General features: G+C 38.4%; 1 protein-coding gene across 3 annotated transcripts in view; it reads left to right on the top strand.

Annotated features, from left to right (window-relative positions):
• LOC127653640 (kelch-like ECH-associated protein 1B) overlaps window positions 1–15,940 on the top strand; it is a 45,625-nt gene that overhangs the window by 2,562 nt on the left and 27,123 nt on the right. For all 3 annotated transcript variants that reach the window (XM_052140406.1, XR_007971842.1, XR_007971843.1), the window contains 3 exons: window positions 3,657–4,995; window positions 5,166–5,411; window positions 13,705–14,381. In XM_052140406.1, coding sequence (XP_051996366.1) covers window positions 4,666–4,995; window positions 5,166–5,411; window positions 13,705–14,381 — 1,253 coding nt within the window. In that variant the 5' untranslated portion in view covers window positions 3,657–4,665. Of the gene's footprint in view, window positions 1–3,656; window positions 4,996–5,165; window positions 5,412–13,704; window positions 14,382–15,940 lie in introns of those variants that run through there.

The raw sequence follows: 15,940 nt of genomic DNA, 5'->3' as shown, positions 1-15,940 counted from the left end.
CCATAATGTTGTCACACTTTAACTTTTCTCTGACGGCCACACTGCCCAAGACGCGCCGCCCACGGCCGCGCCTCTTCTCGCCGCCGAGAGATGCTGGCTGCCATAGAAAATGAACGACTTCCAGTCGATTTGATGCTCTCAACTCCTCTGGCCTTTTTACAGCTGTAGTTATGATTGTGTTCATATCAGAGATGGGGACTCGAGTCGCATTTTAATAGGCTTCAGGCTCCACGTAAAATGACTTCAGACTTGACTCGACACAAAGGACTTGTGAATGTATCAAAAACTACTCGAGTCTCATAACTTTAACTATTGATAACGTAAAGGTCTTATTTGTAGGATATTATTACCTCTGCTTTACATTTTTCCCCATGAGCATTTCCCCTTGTGCCATTATCGATCGAACTCTTATTATATAATTCGATTATGTATTTCCACGTAAACCCCGAAATGTGATAAGAGTCCCATTAAACTTGACGGCACCCACTGTGCCATTTGTCCTCACATTTGGTTGTGCCCTCAGAAGCAGAAATTTAAGGAAGAACACATTGTCAAAGGTTAGTAACATTAAATAACACACAAAGCTAGCTAATATTATATTGTCGCAAACATTGGGTAGTGTAGCTACATAGCTCATTTGGATCGTCGATTCCAACCAGAGGTTGCGTCATTTTAAACCTTGCACTTTTATTAATGTTTTCGTAGTATATTTGGTGCATTACCGCCACCTACTGAGCTGGAAAGTTAAATGTCACTAGAAAGTCATTAGTTCACCCCAAAATGTACTCACCCTCACCTAGGTGTATATGACTTTCTTCTTTCAAACACAATCAGAGTTATATTAAAAAATATCCTGGCTCTTCAAAGATTTATAATGGGAGTAGAGTTCTGGTGTGTGACGTAGGCATAGCATAAGCTCCGGTGAGAAGAGATGAACATGGAAGCGTGTGTTGTTTACAGCAAAGGAAACCGGAAAAAAGTAGTGAGTTGTTTTATCTATACTGTAGATTTGTATTAGTCTTAAAATGGTGCGTTCTTGTGTCTATCAAGTCATTCCAATCGTCCATTCAAGGCAGTAAACACTCTTAGCCTCTGTTGGCATTACCTCGCATTTCCTGCATGAGCACCACCACGTCTCCCGTACTCTCTGTCTACGAGATTCTTTTGTTTGTGCCGCTGCTGCAGACTCCTCCATTCCTGGTTGGTGTACTCCGGTTTAAACAAATAGGGCTGGGCAAAAAACACAATCTCCTCTTCTCTTATATTGAAATCCTCTGACATTTAAAAAAAAATCCTTGTTGTTGTCTTCTAATTTGTGACCGCCGTTTTGTTTTGCTCTATACACTGCGCTTCCGCGTTCGCCACTTCTCACCGGAGCTTACGCTACGTCATACGCCGGAACTCGACTCTCTTGTGAAAATGCGGATGGCCTTTACCAGAAGCCAGTGATTATAGTTTATAAAGTTATAAATATGGATATTTTTCTTACAAAAACACATCGCTTCGCTTCAGAAGGCCTTTATTAACCTCCTGGAGCCGTTTGGATGGATGGATTTTTGATGGATGGATGTGCTTTTTCAAAATCTAATTTACCATTCACTCCCGTTATAGAGCTTGGAAGAGCCTGGATGTTTTTTAATACAACTCCGATTGTGCTTGGCTGAAAGAAGAAAGTGTAGGGTATTACATATATAATTAGAGATGTGGACTGGATCAGTTATGTGGAGTATTTTGCACGCATTCTACCACCATTATATGTAGGATATTTGGTATGAGAATTTAGGTTCTTGAAATATGTGAGCTCTGGACTGAATTAAACTGTCCTTATTGTACCTTATTAGGTAATTAAATGTATACCGGAATTAGTCGTGTTTGACGACCATTATAAATGAGATAAATGGCAAATAACTAGATTATTTGTCTTAATAGATTCTCCACCTAGTCTAGTTGTATCAGCTCACAATTTCTACTGTAAGGAATTAGCTTTAATAAGTGAATTATGGTTAATTCACTTATTGGAGTGATATTATTCTCATGGCTTATTGGAAATAATATCACGTATTTAGGTACAGCTAAGAAGTCAAATCTTGTAGAAACAGGGATGATATTTATCAAAATATACCACAGTCAAGTCGTCTTTGAACACAGACAAATATTTATTACTATTCTAAATATAAATCTAATCTAACACATATATGCATAAGATAGGTTGGTGAAACAAGTGATTAGTACAGTGAAAATGAACTTTTAAGGAGTCTGTTGACAATAACTTAAGGACCATTTCATCCTTCTTTGAGTCTACATAGATTTGCTATCAGATTACCCAAATGATTTGATTAATACACCAGGTGTGGCTTGGTTCTTGGTTGAAAGTTTGTTCCGTCTATGTTTTGATCTCTGTGTGAACAAATTTATTGACCGTATGAATGGTGAGGTTAGTTGTGAAGCGAGGCCTTCTCACTCCTCCTCGCGACATCAAGTCCCGTGCTCCCTTGGATCTCACATGTGGAAGAGTCAGCACGAAGTCTGAGCAGTCAGCGGAGCAGAAGATGAAGCAGAAGAGAAGAGACCAGAGAAGAGTGAATAGAGAATGTGTTCTTCCTGTTTGGAACTATTTGAACTGAAATTGGCATCCCCCAAAGGTGTCCTGCGCCAATCGGAAGTGACTTTTCAGAGTCACATGGTCAACTGGGCTGTCTTTTCCGACAGTTGAGTTATGGTCCTTTGTTTCAGACTCTTAAAAATTCAAATATAGTGCATATTTAATCATGAGCTTATATATCTTGAGAATGGTACAAGAGACATGATATTCGTTTCATCAGCTTTCTCTTCATACACCAGCGAACGCTTGCATACTAAAGATTAATTTTTTTCATGGATGTTATAGGTGTAGGTAACAAAATTATGAAAATCTCTGGTTACAAAATCAATTTGGTTTTGCACATCATTGCATTTGATCAAGTTAAGCCTTATAGTTACCATTCTTTAGAATTAGATGAATCATACAAAATTAAAGATTGTATTTATCAATTGTAGGTGATTGCACCTCGCTACACACATTTTAAAGAGTTCCATCAGTCTGTAATCATTAATTTGTCAGGTACAAATGTTACCACAGTTCAGAGTAATTTTCAGCATTATCTAGCAAGGCTAGATTAAGATGAAATGTCTTAGAGTTGTGCAAATCTGATGGTCCATGTAACCTTACACAGAACTGACTGGTGTAACTGTGTGGGGGTTCTTGTGAAGGCCTGTTATTTACGATGTTGACACATTCACAAACTGAAAGGCTGGATTTTTTTCATAGATTCAAATCATGTTGCTGGAATTCTTCTACATATATCATCTTACAAAAGTCATATCCACTTAGGATGGCTCTAGTAAGAAGTCTACAGAACACAACAGTGTAAACTTTGGTTCCCATCAAACATTAGTTCCAAAGACAAAGACATTTTTTAAACATGTGAACTAACCCTTTAAACATCCCAGATTTTTCAAAGATCATACATTTTATAATTTTTATTAGAGTATTAAAATTATATATATAAGATGAACAGTTAGGGACATGAGACTTGACTCGGACTTCAGATAAAAGACTCATAAACATCTTTTTTTCAGATATCCAATGTAAATCTCTTCTGTGTTTGTTTTTATAGGACTCATAGTGACCAGAGGAAACCATTAAACTACAAAAAAAAGAGACAGAATGACACACTTCTGTCACTGTTCTGCCGCTTGTGTACTGTGAAACTGCAGTGTGACGCTCACCCATAAAGAGTCTGATATCTGTCAGTCATCTCAAAAGTTACTTAACAGTCAAAAGACTTGCAGCCCAGTTTCTCATGTTGCTTTTCATCATGTAACTGCCTAGGAAAACCTCTCATTATTATTGGGCTGTTGAAAGTCACTGTGGCATTGGGGGAGTGGTCATGTGTCGGTCTGCGGGAGAGGGAGAGTGGTAGGGCTCGAAATCTGACTTAGAATTATCTCTAATACCTGTCTCTCATTATAGTGATGGCGGAGGGAGACTTAAAAGGCACGCCAAAGCATCAGAGAGGCAGAGAGTGACCAGAAAGCGTGACAGCCCTGAACCCGAATGAGTGCTTTCATTTCTTTAAAAACTATCCCTTTTTTTTCAACGGTTACCGTCGATTGTGTGTTTAAGAAAGTGAGTAAAACGATTGACCTTGAGCCTGCTTTTTTGTCTCCTGACTCATCCATTGCCCACAAACTAGGATTCTTTACAGTCATATATTCTAGATGTTTCTTTTTCTCTCTCGAGTAAAAGACACAAACATATGAGCGACAGACCGGTCAGATCCTTCTCACCTGACAGGATCGCTGCTGCTGTGCTCTTCCTGTTTTTTTTCCATAACAAATCAAATCTGCATGGTTTTATTTGAGCAGTACGAGCATCAGGTGAAGGTGTACTACTAAATCTAATTCCCCATTCATGAAATGTCGTCATTCGAGAGACATCATGAACCCAAATCTCCCAAAGATCACTCGTGTAGAGGACCGTGAGCAGTGTGAATAATCATGAGCTGTGTGCCACAACCTTTTATAACATTAAATCTGACCTGAGTGACCCGTAAGACTCACCTTGTCTTTCCTCAATCTGCTGACCGTTGTTTGCTTGTGCTGGGGAGTGAGGATGTGTGTGATATGCTGCAGCCGGTGATGATGTACGAGGCGTCTGGTATGACGGAATGTAAGGCGGAGGTCACTCCGTCCACTCGGAATGGGCACAGCGTGTTCAGCTACACACTAGACAGCCACACGGCCGCCGCCTTCAAAATCATGAACGAGTTGCGACTAGAGCGACAGCTTTGTGACGTCACGCTGAGGGTGAAATATAATGATCTTGAGGCCGTGGACTTTGTGGCTCACAAAGTGGTGTTGGCATCTTCGTCGCCAGTGTTTCGTGCCATGTTCACTAATGGACTGAAGGAGTGCGGGATGGAGGTAGTGCCCATCGAGGGAATTCACCCTAAGGTAAAAGGAGCTCTGAACCTGGATTTACCAGCCTCATTTTTTTTTCTTCAGTTCTAGATTTCACTGTCTGAACATTCTAAAATCTTAATGTCATTCAGTGTCTACTAAAATCTAATGTCATCACCATTAAGTAATGACGATGAGTCTGTAACTGTGATTGTTGTTATCAGGTGATGGGGCGACTGATCGAGTTTGCATACACAGCGAGCATATCTGTGGGAGAGAAGTGTGTGATTCATGTGATGAATGGTGCTGTCATGTATCAGATCGACAGTGTGGTGAAGGCCTGCTGCGATTTCCTCGTACAACAACTCGACCCGAGTAATGCCATTGGCATTGCAAACTTTGCCGAGCAGATCAGCTGTACGGAGCTTCATCAGAAAGCCCGAGAATACATCTACATGAACTTCAGTCAGGTCAGTCATGTTCATCGTCTGCTGCAATTTTAGTTTTCTTTCCTAAGAATATAAAAATATCAGCACTTCAAAATATGTGATTAATTGTGATTAACTATGAAAAATTATGCAATTAACTGTGATAAAAAAAATTAAGCGATTGACAGTACTAATGACAATTAGTGGTCAATCATCGCAATTATTTGTTTGAAAATGAATCATCAGCCAATTTCATAATCCTGACAGCCCGAGTTCTTCTAAACATTCATCATTTGCTGTAGTTTCTCTGAGCTGTGGTTGAAGCTCTGATTAAACCTTTATGACAGTCTGAGAGTTACACACGAGGTTGACCGGATTTACAGCATACTTCCCTGGACAGCTGTGATTTACATTCAGAAGATTTACATGTCACATAACATCAGCAGTTATGACTTAGTCTTATTCTATTAGTTTAACACATGTAAATTGGAAACTTTATGTGACACAGCAAGATGTAAAGTGTTTCTGTGTTTTTGAATCAAAACATAATACTGTATACTGTAAGATTCTCTGTGCACTCGTGACTTGAGAAACTAATGGCTGAAACTGAACGTATCGACTGATGCCAGTTGTTAAAAAATTCAGAGTACTGCCCCATTTATCAGCCTCTGGAAATGATTACCGTAATTTCCGGACTATAAGCCGCAAATTTTTTCCCACGCTTTGAACCTCACGGCTTAAACAACGACGCGGCTAATATATGGATTTTTCCCGCTTTCAAATTTTATTTAAAAAAAAAAAAAAAACATTCTGTGACGTGCTCAGTTTTTTGCTGGCATGAAGCTTTCATTAGACCAATGAAATTGCCGAACGGGTTAAGGTCAAAAAGCTTTTTTGTTTACTGTTTATATTAAATCGAGCGCGCTCAAACTTCCCACCATTCTGATTATGGTAGTCATTTTGTCACCCTCAAGACACGGAGAAATGCATATGATGCAGCTTTCAAGTTGAAGGCGATTGATCTGGCTGTTGGAAAAGGAAATAGAGCTGCTGCACGGGAGACGTTGGAAACAGCAGCGTGATGAATTGACTCAAAGTGCAAAAAGACAACTAAAGCTGAGGCTATTCAACTCCGACACCGAAGGAGATGACTTCAGTGGTTTCATGTGCACAAGAGGAGGAAGATAGTGACCAATGACTTTCTTGCAAGGCTACTGTCTACTGCTAATTTTTTATTTTTTGTTACAAGCCCTGTGTGGCAGCGGGGGCGTGGTCAAGCAAAAAGCGGTAAGGGCGCTTACACCTGAGCTAATGTCTAACACCTGTGTCTAATTTCAGTAAGCGTGGGGAGAGCGGCATAAAAAGGCAGCAGAGTGAGAGTGTGAGTGAGTGAGTGAGTGACAGACAGACGTCAGTCGTCAGTCTAGTGTTGGTGCATAGAAGTCCAAGAATTGAGAAACTTTATAAAATTGATTGTAAACATTGCTGTGGCCATTAAAAGCCTTACTTGGAACGTCAAGTGCCCTGCGTCACGTGTCCTTCTTGGTGCCAGTGTGACAGTTTTCAGCACTTGATGTAAGCGCCCTTACCGCTTTTCTCTCCCGGACGGGCGCTTGACCACGCCCCTGCTGCCACACCATGTTTCGTTAAAGCCTATTTATTTTTGTTACAAGCCGTGTTTCGTTAAAGCCTGTGTAAAGTTCATTTGTTTCAATGTACCGGTAGGCACCTGCGGCTTATAGACAGGTGCGGCTTATTTATGTTCAAAATAATATTTTTTTTAAAATTCAGTGGGTGCGGCTTCTATTCAGGTGCGCTCAATAGTCCGGAAATTACGGTAACACTAAATGCAATGCAACCACAGTGATGCATCTGAGGCATGTCTAGATCATTTAAAATAGCTAATCTGGAACACAAAATTGGATCATGTAAGAACTGCCCTAGTCTACCATATTTATAAAATACTAAATGGATCCCTGTGGATTATAGGCTAATGAAAGGCTTGCTAAAATAAATGATTGATTCTAAAGCCACTATTTGTATTATTTAATGAGTGCTTCACTTGTTTGCAACAATAATGTAATGTCTTTGAATTATATGAATTATTATTTATAATTATTGCCTTTTTCAGCAAATATTGATAAATGTGATTGATTGTGATTAACTTGAGTGACCAATCATCATGTTGTATAATTAAAGGCGGGTGCACAATGTATGATTTTGGCCACGATTCTGCTGTCTGAGACAAATTTAGGGAATCCTAAAAGATTTCTCTCGTCGCAGGGCAAAATCGGCGATCTTACAACGTTCAGTGTTACATGTTCACAGATGTCCGATTAATAGCCTTTGCGATGATCTTCAACCTCGACGAAATTTGGCCAGTGTCTGAAATTTAGCATCGTAGCCGTATAGTGTGACTGCTATTATGACGGCCAGATGAGATATTCCTCTTTTCACTTGGAAAGAAACCTGCTCCGTGTTTGTACTACCATAGAAACATTTGTGCCCAGTTATCACTCTACTCTACTTTTTCTTCTTTTAATGTTATATAAAAAGTTTTCATAAATAAATACGCAGAAAATACTTAGAGAAGTGTAACATGTCAGCAATATGAAAGCATTATTCTCTGAATTAAATACAGAGCATACAAAATAAATATAAATAAATGATTGCATTTTCTTGTTTTTTTCTTTACATTTATCATGCATTTTCTTTACATTATTTTACTTACTATTTCACTTTTAATAAATTTACTTTAAACGTCTGTAAACTTCTTTAATTTAGATTCACACCACTCCAATTTCATTTATAAATAAATAAAATAAAATAGATTGAACAATTTATACTGGTAAGTATTTATGGGATGTTTTAATCGAAAACAGCAAATGCAGTTGGATACTATTATTAGGGATGCACCGATCCGATACCTGGATTGGTGTCGGCTCCGATACTGAAGCTTTTAGACAGATCGGGTATCTGTCCGACGAGGCCGATCCAAATCCGATACTGTGTGTTAGTCATGTTCGTTACTGTCAAGGTCAAAAAATGACATAAACAAAAATTAAAACACAATTAAAGTAGTTAATAAGACTCGTGCATTTTATTCAAAGCCACTTGAAGACGTGCGATAGCTCTGTGAATCACAAAAGGCTTTGTTTAATAAGTAAATATATACAATTCTGTGAACTTTCCTACAGACACTTACAAATTATAAAAATAAAGTAGAATGGGTTCCAAAAAATAACTGTGAATGAAAAGTGAGCTGATATCTTCCAACTAAATTAACAAAAAAGAGATCTGAATCCTTTAATGTCCAGATACAAGTTATAAAAAAACTGCTTCTTTTCTACTGTTAACTTATACTAGAAATACTGTTAATTTTGCTGCTACATTATTCACTATACTAGTTATAATAATAAAGTGTTTCTTAATAAGATATACATTTATATTGATATAATGTGTAGTTAGAGGTTTGTATTTCTTTACATATTAAAGAGTACACCCACTTCGTTCCACACAATAATGTAAAGATTCTAAACCGATTATGCAAAAACAACACTGGTATCAGATCGGTATCGCTGATACTGAGATTTCCGATATAGGAATCGGAAGAGAAAAGTGGTATCGGTACATCCCTAACAATTATAGAAATCTACGTCATGTTTGTGCATCATCCATAGGGAATTTGCAAGTGCTCTATATTATCAGCCTTTATTCATTTTGCGTGGTCGATAGCTTACAAATCTAAAAGAGGAGAAAGACTTTGTTTTCTCCAATGTGAACGGAGAAGATTGTAATTTTTCGTGCCACAAGTCTTTTTATTTCCACAATGAATATTTGCTTGTGGTAGCTCATTATTACTGTAGGCTACCTCCCACACTCCTGTTCATTCTCAACAGCTGTAATTTTCTGTATTTGTGATCAAGCTGTCTTATAGGCCTATTTGACTAAATCCATCTTTCTTGTAAATGTTAGCCTATGCTCGTGATGGAGTGGTATTGGAGAAATGGAAATGCTGATGTCCTGACATTCAGAGAGAGAAAAACGATCCTCCTCCAGTGTGGGCAAATTTCACAGTTTTGCTTCTATTCCGCAACACTCCCGTAACTGGAGTCATGTTCACTGATCGGGACGATTGGGACCACAGTTGGCTACCATGTATATCGTGCAGTCTGACATAACGTGGCACAGTGTGCCATGGCAATATCAATGCATTCTTATCGTACAGTCTGACAAGCAACAATCGTAAAGGACTATTATAAATCGTACAGTGTGCATCTGCCTTAATTTGTTTAAAAAAATATATATCAGTTAACAGCCCTTAAAATAAACATAAGATAAAAGAATTATCCAATGCTTTAGTTAATTATTTGAAAAATCAACTTAACTCTTCAAAACAAAATTTAAGAACACTGTAGTATAAATCCAGCTAAAATGCTGATTTGCTGGATTGCCTCACAGTGATTGGATGGGACATGTAGCTGATCATCCAATAGCATAATTGACAAGCACTGTAAATGTCAAGGCTCATGGGTTGATGTTTCTGGAGTAGTGGTCGACCGAAATGTTGTTCTTTTAATGGCCGATATCCAGAGAGCAAGGTGGCCAATAGATCAATACAGTGCTGATATATAACAATTTAATATAGTAAATGAAACAAAATAAAACCCAAACCAACTCTTATTTAGCACTATATTTACTCAATTTCACACAAAACTTAAGATAAAGAATAAAAAAAAAATTATATTGTATTTTAAATGATAGATAGCGGTTTCATAAAATTTTTGTAATACATATAGATACACACAGTAGTCCAGCAACCATAGATGGCATGTCCACCTTAGCAATCGCATTTTCTCCAAAAATACAGTATCAAACCAATTGTACATACAGTGCATAGTGAATAAGACATTTACTAATAGCAGGGGTTTTCAAATTGGATGAAGTTAGCCTCCCCTAGAGAACTTGAAGATATTTTGAAATGGGTTATATTTTTTTCTAAAAATTTCAAACACGTTTGTCTTTCTTTTTAAAACATATTGTGAACACGTACTTTGCAACACATTTTTATCACATTCAAGCAATTGGGAAACTGTTAAAATTAGCCTTCTGAACAGAAACCTCCGCAGACAAAAAACAAAGTGTTCTCAACATGAACAGACATAGAACGAAATCAGCATGATGGACAGCTCTATTTTCTGATCGCTGAACAGATAACCCTCGACGGTCATATAACTAAACTGGAAACATGTTCATTAACAGCCACAGGCCACTAACGTTATATAAATTGAATAAAAGCTATTTTGGAGATTTTAGGCTACTTAAGCCAATTCAACATCAGACATCAAACAACATCAGCTATGGACAGCGCTGTTTTGTCACAGTATCAAACAGTATCCCCCCAGGGGGAGGCGTGGATACAAACATTTACAAACAAAGCGATGTACAGTTTCTTCTGGCTCAGCGAATTATCTCTAATGTGATCACACCAACAGCAGAGCAGGCCATTCATACGCTAATGTGCTGAGACGAATAAATCAAATGGTAAACGCCCCCGACTGTGCCATAAAAACAAAGTCATTCACTTTTCTGCGCGTTTGAAAGACAACACGATACACAAGTGAAAAAACTCCTGGATAGTGATGAAGAGTTACAGTTTTCCTCAGAAGAAGACCGGGACTCCGATGAACGTTTGTATTTTGAAGAGAGACTTTTGATCCAGCCGAGAATACAATTTCGGACGAGTAAGTCATTTAGTTTTCATTAGTTGACGTGCTATTTTATATAAACATGTACATATTTTACTAGTGGGACTGTTTCCAGACTTGCCAGCCAGGATTCAGAGTATTAAAATTTGAAATATGTCCTAATAGGCAAGTTTTACTTACATTTAAATGCTGTTTCGGCTAAAGCAGGTATTTAAATTGTATGCTGTATGATATAAATATGATATGTAACATGATATAAAAATAATATGAATGTTTAGATTACATTTTAACTAGTGTTTATGCTGCCTCATTATCATCAACAAAGCTTGTGCTTGCAAATATTTGTTCAGGTTAAATGAGTAAAATGCACTTTAAATATGCCCATATTAGAAAATCACCATCTTATAATGATTTCTGAAGGACCATGTAACACTGAAGACAGTAGTAATGATGCTAAAAATTCAGCTTTGATCACAAATGCATTTTACAATATACATTTTACGCTAAACTATTTTTACAATTTAAAAGAACAGTTTTTACTGTATTTTGGATCAACTAAATGCAGCCTTGGTGAGCAGAAGAGACTTCTTTTAAACGGTAGTGTAGGAATAAAATTAAGTAAAGTCTTTATGTAAAGAAAATGTATAGTCAGATTACTTCTTTTAAATTAACTTGATTTTGATCATTGTCTTCTCACATTCTCTTTCTATCACATTCTTCATTGATAGGCCCAGGGGAGGGGTCTTTTGTCTCCTCAAGTGTGAATTACAATCAATATTCATTATAGTTCACGCCGCCTCGCATATGACCTTTCTAACACTAAAAGTGTCTTACAAAAGTTCAGTTACTATATTGTTTTGTATGAATGAGTGATCAGGATGGTTTTCACATCATTTTGTAGCAAAAATGTGCGTGCGTGCGCGGGGGGGTGGTGGGTGTTGGTCAGAGGAGTCGTCGTGCGAAGTGGTGCATTTGTATGATTGCAAGACACGCAAGTAGACATCTGTATATAATTGCGCAGCAATGCCGTTATGGTAAATAATCGGAGTACAAATATATTATTGGAATTGGATCAAAAGACCCGGGGCTGAATCCCAGGCTTAAAGCCACTGGCTCAAATGTGTCTGCCACGGCTCTGAAATGCGGACCGTTTAAATGAGACCGTGTTACACACTGGTCTATTATTGTAGTAACATGATGGAACATAACTACAAAATGACCCTTGACTGGTCTTTAACTGTCCCAGTCGCTTCACGTGCAAGCAGGCAATTCTCGTCCCCATCTAGAAACAAATCGGTCAAAGGAGAAAATGTATCAGCCGATGCGATAATTAAAAAAGTCAGAATATTGGCCGATTTATTGGCCTCTGCATTATATCAGTCAACCACTAGTCTGAAGTCCAAGGATTGGTTACAGTTCAGTTTAAATATGCTCTTTTTGGACTGGAGAGGAAGTTTTGAGTTGTGAAAGTTTTGGTATGTTTTCATTATGGTTGTTTTATCTCAAAAGATCAAGAAACATTTGATTCCTCACAAAATTAACTGGCAGCCTTCTATACAATTCACTCTGATATGAGACCAAATTTTGCGCTATGTGACTAAAATCAAAATTTTATTTGCCACTGGTGAGTAAAAAGTTTTTCTCGTCAGAGCTTGAGTTATGCATTGCATTTAACGACGTTAACTCTCATTTTGGTTGAACTGTTTCCCGGATTGTTCTTTTTTTTTCATCCGTTTTAAAGCAAGATTACAGACCAGTTACATGCCTGTTGGACATCAGTTTGAAGTTAAGTGTTATAAAACTCGAGAGCTTGTAGATTTAAAATTGAGAACATGTACAATAAATATTTGTACAAGCAAGTCATACACATTATACAAGTCAAGTTTCATTTTGCTTTGTTACTTTTTGCATGTATTTTGTATCCAAAGATTAGACCCAGGCGCACAATTTGCATTTCATGTCTCTTTTAATATTATTTATTTACAGACAGTTGATGATCAAAAAGTTAAGTATAAACATTATTTCTAATTATACATTGCACAGATGAGGGAAAACAACAGTGCAACTTCTCTCTCGTTAATGTGCGCTCACTCAACCATAAAAAATTCTCTTAAAGAGACGCTTTGTTGTACATATCAATGTAAACTCAATGTAAATTGCACAAGTGAATGTAAAAAATTCAACAAACTGTAATGTAGTAAGTGTAATAAATGTGTAATTACATTTATTTTTAAAGGTACAATCATACATTATGAAATATTTTAACTGATGTTTAATGATATACATTTTTATATCATATATATATATATATATATATATATATATTACACATACACACATACACAACTGAAAACTAAAAGATATTAAGAAAACCGAGAAGGGGCATCGGTGTGTGTGTGTGTGTATGTATGTATGTATGTGTGTATATATATATATATATATATATTATACGATGCCCCCTTCTCGGTTTTCTTAATATCTTTTTTAGTTTTCAGTTGTATTATGCTTACATGTTGTCAAATGTCTGGCGATGATTCATTTTCCAACGTGTCCATAGAGGGTTGTGAGGCCCGCAAATGTGTGTGAGATTCAGTCTAAAGATTGTCTGAAATGCATGTGTTTGTCAGGTGGCCACACAGGATGAGTTCTACAACCTGTCTCACTGTCAGCTGGTGACGTTGATCAGTCGTGACGAGCTGAACGTGCGCTGCGAGTCAGAGGTCTTTCACGCATGTGTGGACTGGGTTCAGTATGACCGTGAGAACCGCCGTCCATTTGTTCAGGCACTGCTGCAGGCAGTCCGCTGTCACTCGCTCACGCCGCATTTCCTGCAACGGCAGCTGGAGCACTTCGAGTGGGATGCTCAGAGTAAAGATTACTTGTCACAGATCTTCCAGGATCTGACGCTACACAAGCCGACGAAACTCATCCCCTGCCGCACGCCCAAAGTCCCTCAGCTCATCTACACTGCTGGGGGGTACTATCGTCAGTCGCTCAGCTACCTGGAGGCGTTCAACCCCTGCACAGGTGCGTGGCTGCGGCTGGCAGATCTGCAGGTGCCTCGCAGCGGTCTGGCAGCTTGCGTGATCAGTGGGCTGCTGTATGCAGTTGGCGGGCGCAACAATGCGCCTGACGGCAACATGGACTCCAACACGCTGGACTGTTATAACCCCATGAACAACTGCTGGCTGCCTTGCGCACCCATGAGTGTCCCGCGCAACCGCATCGGTGTAGGCGTGATCGATGGCATGATCTATGCTGTGGGCGGGTCACATGGATGCGTCCACCACAACAGTGTCGAGAGGTGAGGTGGGGCTGGGGTCACATTTCTCTTACAATGGTTTTATGAGATTGGTTTGTTAATGTGTTTTGTTTTATATTCTGCAACAATAAACAAACAGACTTGCATGTATTTAACTATTTGGCTCGTAAAGCAGCATTCAAATTATCTTTAGGTCAGTGATTCTTGAGACAAGGGTCAAAACAGAAAAACTAATTTCATGAATCAAGGATGTGTTTGGATTGTGGATCAAGGAAGTTGTGAAGTATTCACCTGTGTTTGGTGCAATATCCTTGTTCTCCCATTTTCACACAAAATGTGTTTTATATGAAGGTAAATTAGTGCCTAAAAGATTTGCATGTGTAGAGTAAGATTTGTAAAGGTGTAAATTAAGTGACAAGCATCATAGAAAGATTTGCAAGTGTAAAGAAAGATTTGTGAAAGCATAAATCAAATTGAAACAAGAAAATTTTAAAGTGCAGAGAACATTTTGTAAAGCTGTAAATCATGTTGCAAGCATAAGAAAAAAATATTTGCAATATTCTAATCCTTTGCATAGGTGAAATTTGTGTGGTGTTATTCTGCAACTTCATATTAACACAAAGTAAATTTGATCTGTATTCTTCTGACTTCCCTTTTTTTTGCACTTACACCTTTGGCACAGTTTTTTTCCAAAGCGGCAATCAGCGATGTGCAAGCAAAGAAAGGGTGTCGTGATCAGCAAAAAGAATAAACCGCGTAGATTCAGTCTGTCTTTGTAAAAATAAACAATTGCAAAAGTGTAAATGACTTGTGTATGTGGCAAAAGTATTTTCCTTAAGTAATTAGGTATTTGTTGACCAGATTACTCTGACCTGATTGTATATACACTCACCTAAAGGATTATTATGAACACCATACTAATACTGTGTTTGACCCCCTTTCGCCTTCAGAACTGCCTTAATTCTACGTGGCATTGATTCAACAAGGTACTGAAAGCATTCTTTAGAAATGTTGGCCCATATTGATAGGATAGCATCTTGCAGTTGATGGAGATTCGTGGGATGCACATCCAGGGCATGAAGCTCCCGTTCCACCACATCCCAAAGATGCTCTATTGGGTTGAGATCTGGTGACTGTGGGGGCCATTTTAGTACAGTGAACTCATTGTCATGTTCAAGAAACCAATTTGAAATGATTGGAGCTTTGTGGCATGGTGCATTATCCTGCTGGATGTAGCCATCAGATGGGTACATGGTGGCCATAAAGGGATGGACATGGTCAGAAACAATGCTCAGGTAGGCCGTGGCATTTAAATGATGCCCAGTTGGCACTAAGGGGCCTAAAGTGTGCCAAGAAAACATCCCATTACACCACCACCACCAGCCTGCACAGTGGTAACAAGGCATGATAGATCCATGTTCTCATTCTGTTTACGCCAAATTCTGACACTACCATCTGAATGTCTCAACAGAAATCGAGACTCATCAGACCAGGCAACATTTTTCCAGTCTTCAACTGTCCAATTTTGGTGAGCTCTTGCAAATTGTAGCCTCTTTTTCCTATTTGAAGTGGAGATGAGTGGTACCCGGTGGGGTCTTCTG

The sequence above is a fragment of the Xyrauchen texanus genome, chromosome 13 (assembly GCF_025860055.1).
Source record: "Xyrauchen texanus isolate HMW12.3.18 chromosome 13, RBS_HiC_50CHRs, whole genome shotgun sequence".
Taxonomy (NCBI): Eukaryota; Metazoa; Chordata; class Actinopteri; order Cypriniformes; family Catostomidae; genus Xyrauchen; species Xyrauchen texanus.
This window is presented reverse-complemented; position numbering and strand designations above follow the sequence as displayed.